The sequence below is a fragment of the Giraffa tippelskirchi genome, chromosome 6, assembly GCF_054371585.1.
Source record: "Giraffa tippelskirchi isolate mGirTip1 chromosome 6, T2T-mGirTip1v1.2.pri, whole genome shotgun sequence".
NCBI lineage: Eukaryota > Metazoa > Chordata > Mammalia > Artiodactyla > Giraffidae > Giraffa > Giraffa tippelskirchi.
This window is the reverse complement of record NC_137280.1, coordinates 85,858,732-85,866,299: the sequence shown is the minus strand read 5'-3', so window position 1 is coordinate 85,866,299 and position 7,568 is coordinate 85,858,732. Positions and strand designations below refer to the sequence as shown.

The 7,568-nt window shown below is 45.9% G+C and overlaps 1 protein-coding gene across 1 annotated transcript; it reads right to left on the bottom strand.

The window, feature by feature from the left end:
• Positions 1–2,615: 2,615 nt before the first annotated feature.
• Positions 2,616–3,560, bottom strand: LOC145511345 (olfactory receptor 10H1-like). The gene is given in 1 exon segment (XM_081504399.1): positions 2,616–3,560. A coding segment is annotated over 1 exon segment (945 nt).
• Between the last annotated feature and the right edge of the window lie 4,008 nt (positions 3,561–7,568).

The window sequence follows — 7,568 nt, the reverse complement described above, 5'->3', positions numbered from 1 at the left end:
ACACAGAGAGAGAAAGGTTACTTCTATCTCTAAGTCAAATATGTGGCTTTGGACTTCCCTGGTAGTCCAGTGGTTAAGAATCCACCTACCAATGCAGGAAACATGGGTTCAATCCCTGGTCCAGGAAGATTCCACATGCCACGGGGCAACTAGACTTATGTGCCCAGATACTGAGCCCATATGCCACAACTACTGAAGCCTATGTGCCCTAGAGCCCATGCTCTGCAACAAGAGAAGCCACCACATTGAGAAGCCTGCAGATCGCAACTAGAGAGTAGCCCCCACTCACCACAACTAGAAAAAGCCCATGGGCAGCAACAAAGACTCAGCAGAGACAAAAATAAATAAATAAATAATTTTTTTTAAATGTGGCTTCTTCTTTGAGCTAAGAATACTTTAGAGCAATGGTTTCCAAAGTGTCATCCTCAGACCAACTTCAGCATCACCTAGGAGCTTGTTTGAAATGAAGATTCTAGAGTCTCCCCCGCCAACCCTCTTAACCCAGACCTGCTGAATTAGACACCCTGGAGTGGGACCCAGCAGCTTGACTCTAATGTGCTCTCAAGTTGGAGACCCATTGCCCCAGAAGACTCACTCAGCCAATCTCATTCTGCATCCATGAATCTCCCAGGCTTCTTTAGTTTAAGCTACTGCCAAACCTCACTGTGTCCACTGTCTGATTTAAAAACAGAGTGTAACCCAAAGAGAAACAGTGGAAACAGTGGCAGATTTTATTTTCTTGGGCTCCAAAATCACTGCAGATGGTGATTGCAGCCATGAAATTAAAAGATGCTTGTTCCTTGGAACAAAAGCTATGACCAACCTAGACAGCATATTAAAAAGCAGAGATATTACTTTGCCAACAAAGGTCCATCTAGTCAAAGCTATGGTTTTTCCAGTAGCCATGTATGGGTGTGAGAGTTGGACTATAAAGAAAGCTGAGCACTGAAGAATTGATGCTTTTGAACTGTGGTGTTGGAGAAGACTCTTGAGAGTCCCTTGGACTGCAAGGAGATCCAACTAGTCCATCCTAAAGGAGATCAGTCCTGGGTGTTCATTGGAAGGACTGATGTTGAAGCTGAAACTCCAATACTTTGGCCACCTGACGCGAAGAGCTGACTAACTGGAAAAGACCCTGATGCTGGGAAAGATTGAGGGCAGGAGGAGAAGGGGACGACAGAGGATGAGATGGTTGGATGGTATCACCGACTCAATGGAGATGAGTTTGAGTAAACTCTGGGAGTTGGTGATGGACAGGGAGGTCTGGCGTGCTGCAGTCCATGGGGTCACAAAGAGTAGGACACAACTGAGTGACTGAACTGAACTGAACTGAACCCAAAGGACTTACCTGATTCTGTCTGAGTTCCTCCCTTGAAGCAGGCCCAGCCTGTGGATGCATCCTTCCAATCTATCTGGCTTCACAATCTGTGAAAGTGAAATGAATTCTCATTGGGGATTTCAAAGGAGTCTAGAAAAGGGATTTGTATTAGGTACTTTATGGCAACCTTAGTAACCTAATAAAATGTCCATTTATGTACCTGCTCTTTCCCCAAATTTCTTCACCAGTCACTGGATCCATCATCCTCCTTGCATGCTCAGTCACTCAGTTGTATCTGACTCTTTGTGGCCCCATGGACAGTAGCCCACCAGGCTCCTCTGTCCATGAAATTCTCCAGGCAAGAATACTGGAGAGGTTTTCCATTTCCTACTCTAGGATATTTTCCTAGCCCAGGGATTGAACCCAAGTCTCTTGCTCCTCCTGCTTTGGCAGGTGAATTCTTTCCCACTGCACCACTGGGAAGTCCCTTAGGTCCCCATCAACTGCCAGCAATCTGGTTTTTCTACCTGTTCTTCCCATATTTCTCAAACCAGCCACCACTTCATCTTCTCTCTCCCACATTCCCCCCATCTCTTTCATATTTCTTATCTTAGAAGAAGAGATTCAGACCCTCTCTCTCTTCTTTCTATAATTTTTATCCTTAGACATATCATTTGCTCAGCCAACAAAAGCAACACATAGGAGAAGACACCGTACCTCCAAAAATGTGGAGATTTGAAATGAAAAACCATTTCCCCATCAACAATGCTTTCCTTTTTTCCTTTCCTTAAGTACGATAAATGAAAGAGGTGAGGTCTTGAAAGCATAGAATGCCGTGCATTGCAGGCAGATTCTTTACCATCTGAGCCACCAGGGAAGCCGCTTGATTCAGAGCAGGCACCAAATATCTGTTGCTGTTTCCCTCATTGTTTGGGGCAGAGCAAGCATCCCTCCCTCACACATTGAAGATACACAAGGTACACAGGTTCCTCAACACAGCCATGGGCATCCCCTCCTGCTTTCTGCTCTCAGGCACAGTCAACGGGAGGAAATTGACTCAGCAGGTCAATACTGGCGGATGGTGACTCCAGTGAATTCAAGAGGAGTGAAGTTAGCCAGACCACGGAGAAGAGAAAACAGACCTTTAGCATTTATAGAGAACTAGCCGAGGTGGGAGGAGAGGAAGTCCACACACAGGACTCATCACAAATGCAGCAGGATTATTTCCATTTTTCAGACAAGACAATGGACTGAAGTGCCTCTACCTGCCACAACTCCTGTTACAAAACCTGCCATTTCAGGAGCTATGGAGAAAGAGCTTGCTGAGGAAGGTCTTCTTCATGGCGATCTTCAGCTCCTTGTTCCTGAGACTGAAGATGATGGGGCTCAGGAAGGGAGTGAGGACCGTGTAGGTGATGCCCATCAGCGTGTCTCCTTCAAGAGACTGGGGACTCTTGCGCTTGAGGTAGATGACAGAGGCAAAGCCATAGTGCACGACCACCATGGTGAGGTGGGACGCACACGTGGAGAAGGCTTTGTGTCAGCCCTCGGCTGAAGGGATCCTCAAGATGGCGGCCACGATGAAGGCGTAAGACAGGAGGATGAAGTGACAGCTTCCCAGCAGGGCGGTGATACACACCAGGCCCACACTCGTGGCCACAGTGGCGATGTTCCCACAGGCCAACTTCATTAGAGGTGGCACATGGCAGAAGAAATGGTGGATCACATTAGAGCCACAGAAGGTGAGTTGTAAAACGGCTGTTGTCACCACCAACCCCATGACTGAGCCTCCAGCCCAAGACCAGGCCACCAGGCAGACGAAGCCACGGGGGCTCATAAGCACATTGTAGCGCAGGGGATGGCAGATGGCTACGTAGAGGTCATAGCCCATGATGGTGAGCAGGAAGGAATGGGTGAAGCCAAATGTGAAGGAGAAGAACATCTGGCTGGCACAGGCCCTGAAAGGGATGGAGCGGTGGGTGGAGAGCAGGTCTACCAGCATTCGTGGGATGATGGCGAAGGTGTAGAGGATCTCAGAGATGGAGAGGGCACATAGGAAGAGGTACATGGGGGTGTGGAGGCTGCGCTCCTTCCAGACGGTGGCCATGATGAGCAGGTTCCCCAGCAGCATGAACAGGTACATCAGCAGGAAGAGCAGGAAGAACATCAGCTGAAGGTGGGGGAAGGAGGAGAAGCCGATGAGGATGAATTCAGTCACTGCCGAGAAGTTGGCTCCCTGCATGAAGGCTGTTCCTGAAGTGAGGTGTGATGTGGAGAGATCAGCTACTGGATGGAGGGAAGTTGTCAGCTTCCATCACTCCTGGCTCTGCCCCAGGGGCTGCTCCAGATAAATGACAGATGACATTGGCTGAGTTCCTACTCTGTGAAGTGAAAGTTGCTCAGTAATATCCAACTCTTTGCGACCCCATGAACTGTAGCTGGCTAAGCTCTTCTGTTGTCTGTCCATGGAATTCTCCAGGCAAGAATACTGGAGTGGGTAGCCATTCCCTTTGCCAAGGGATCTTTCCAACCCAGGAATCAAACCCCTTGCAGGAGATCAAATCTCCTGCATTGCAGACAGATTCTTTACCAACTAAGCCACCAGGGAAGCCCTCCTACTCTGTGCCACCTATGACTTAATCCTCTTACCAATGTAGTGGGGGAGGTGTTGATTTGATTACCCCATTTTGAATACCTTGAGAATATTCATTGAGAATGTTGGGGTGGATAAATGCTAAGCAACTTGTTTGAGGTGAGCTGTCAAACATGGTAGAGTTAAGACATGACCCATGGCTGGCTGCCTCCAAAGTTTATACCTTTCTGTACATCTAGGTTATCTCTGAAAATGAAAATATTCCTTTACCAGAGGTTACAGCCTTTACTACTTTGCCCTCTTACTCCCTTCTGATGAATCTTGTTCTTCCCAGAGCTTCAGATACCACAAGACCTACCCACCCCATGTCTACAACACTTTGAACCAAGTGCATCTCTAATTTAGTATGAATCAATCAGATTCTTCCTCTAGAGTTACCCATGCAAGAAATCTGAGGCAAGAGACTGTAGAAATAATGTTCTAGTTGTTTTCAAGATCCTGTGATGTGCATGTGTATGTTCTGAGCAATGCAACATAGCCGTCTGACAAAAGAATGAGTGAGTCAGCCAACCTGAGTTCGAACCCCTGCTCTGCCTGCTGTAAACTTGAGCAAGTATCTTCACCTCTCTGTACCTCTATTTCCCCCTACCAAACTGAAAGAGTTATTCTTGGACTGTGACCTGGAAAACAGTGAAAAGTGTTAGTCCCTCCATCGTGTCCTACTCTTTTGCAACCCCATGAACTGTAGCCCACCAGGCTCCTCTGTCCTTGGAATTCTCCAGGCAAGAATACTAGAAGGGCATGAAGCCATGCCCTTCTTGCCCTTCTCCAGGGGATCTTTCTGTGACCTGGAAGACAGTAGATACTTCGTATGATAACTAACTCAATACCCTCAGTGAGCAAATGTATATGGTCTGTGATCAGTAAATAACCTTAATTTTATGGGTATTCATTGTATCTTTATGGATAACTATTTTAAGTGCTTTTTTTATTAGGCTATGTCAAGTTTAATTGGCAGTGAACCACTAATCCCTTTTCTGTCTCTATGGATTTGCCTGCTCTGGACAAGTCATCTAAATGTAATCGTACACTCTGTGGCCTTTGGGGTCTGGCTTCTTTCCCTCAGCATCTTTTCCTTTTTTTTTTTTTTGAGGTTCATCTGTGTGTAGCGTTGTCATAACTTCATTCCTTTTTATGGCTGAGTGATGTTCCATTGTATCAACAGATCTCATTTCATTGATTTATTCACCCAATGATGGACATTTGGCTGTTTACACATTTTCACTATAAATAATAATGCTTCTGTGAACATTCACATAGGGGTTTAAGGCATGTCAGTGGTTACCAGGGGCTGGGGGAAGGGGATAAATTGGAGTGACTGCTAATGGATTTGGGGTTTCCTTTTGGGGTGCTGAGAAGGTTCTGGAACTAGATAGATAGGTGGTGCTTACACATCACAAATGCACTTAATGTCACTGAATTGTATGCTGTAAAATGGCTAAGGTGGTAAATTTCGTTATATGTACTTGTTGTTGCTGTTATTTAGTCACTAAGTTGTGTATATGTATTTTATCACAACACAAAATAGGAAAAAAAAGTAGTAAGCACCCTCTTAAGTGGGCTCATATACTTGATCAAGCTCGATAGGTTGAGAACAAAACAAAAACACAAGAGAACCAGACGCTTGGGTGAATGGAGGCTGCATTCCCCAACATGACTGGTTTCCAGAGTTTCTTGGCCTCCCTCCCTTGGAGTCACTTGCTTCTTTCCCTCACTTCTGGGTCAGCATCTACCACAGGTCCCCAGGATCTTCGTCCCAACAGCCCCACTCAGTCCCAGTACTCTGAGATCCTAGAGGGAGTGAGTCAAAGTTAGTGACTTGGAAACAAGAGCCTCCAAGAAGAGGCTGAATGGGTGAGACCAAAATCAAGTGGGCTGTGCTCTCAACTTCTCCAAGCTCTCCAACATCCAATGCAAGTTTTCTCAGTATTTGGTGCTGGATCATCCCTTGCTATGGTGGGGGGTGGTCATCCTGTGCGCTGTATGGTGTTTAGCAGCCTCCCTGGCCTCTACTGGCTGGACGCCCATAGCTCCTTCTCAGTAGTGACAAACAAAATTATCTCCAGACATTGCCAATGTCCCCGTGGGGAGCAAAGTTGCCCCCAGTTGAGTACCAATGATCTAGAGAGCATAGTTGTAATTACTTAGCTGGTCTTTCTGCCCAGATCTTGGTTCTTCTCCTTCTCCAACTGGCAAACACCTGTTCATCTTTAAGACTCAGTTTAAATGTCACTTCCTCTGTGAAGCCTTCCTGAACACTTCTTCCCAAAACAGATTTTGTCACTCATTCCTGTCTGCTTCCAAAACAACTCCTTTGTAAGTTTAAACCTCCATGAGTTTAGCTCTTTCATGACCTTCATTATAATGTGTCACTTTGGGGATACAACTGTCTATGGCACTGGATTTTCAGTTCTTGATGAGAGTAGCTACACTTTGTTGAACAATGGCAGTTGTGCTTACATGTTTTTTATGAAATCTTTAATCCAATATTGTGAGGCACCTGCTATGATCTGTTTTACAGAAGTGGCAGCTGTGTCCCATAGAGGACACATCATTTGTCCAATGGACCATGGCTCCTGAATGCGGGACCCAGGATCTGACCTACATCTGAATGACCCCAATGCCTATCTTTTCTAACCTCTCTGTTATACTCACCACTTACTGGTGGCTGTTAGTGAATGTCCAGGCTACTTCCAAGACCAGGGCTAGCTTCACCATATCAGACCATTCACACACTCCCTCTCTATATTAATAAAGATTACAAAAGCCACAGCCACAAAGAAAGAAAGAGTGAGAAACTATAAGAAGATAAGAGCTCACTGTGTCCTGGGGAGGCAGCCCAGGTCTGCATATTTACCTTCTGGGATGATGGGGAGGTAGAACCCTGCTAGGACTGGCATCTGTTCATTCTGAACAACTGTGGAAACAGTAAAAAGATTGGTGGTTGTCAGGGGCTCAAGGAGAGAGTAGAAGGGATGAATAGGTAAAACTTGGGATTTTTTAAGGTGGTTAAACTCTTCTGCATGATACTATAATGGTGGGTACATGACATTGTGCATTTGTCAAAACTCATAGGATGTACAGCACCAAGAGTGAACCCTAATGTAAACTGTGGGCTTTAGTTAATAATAATGTGTCAGTATTGGGTTAGCAACTGTAATACAGTTACCTCATCAATACAGGATGTTAATAATAAGGAAATCTCTGTGCAGGGAGAGAGAGGGTACGTGGTAATCTTTTGCACTATTTGCTAAATATTCTGTGCTGCTGCTGATGCTAAGTCTCCTCAGTCGTGTCTGACTCTGTGCGACCCCATAGACGGCAGCCCACCAGGCTCCCCCGTCCCTGGGATTCTCCAGGCAAGAACACTCGAGCGGGTTGCCATTTCCTTCTCCAATGCATGAAAGTGAAAAGTGAAAGTGAAGTCACTCAGTCGTGTCTGACTCTTCACGACCCCATGGACTGCAGCCTACCAGGCTCCTCCATCCATGGGATTTTCCAGGCAAGAGTTCTGGAGTGGGGTGCCATTGCCTTCTCCGTAAATATTCTGTAAACCTAAAATTACTCTAAAAACTAAATTCTATTGATTTTTTTAAA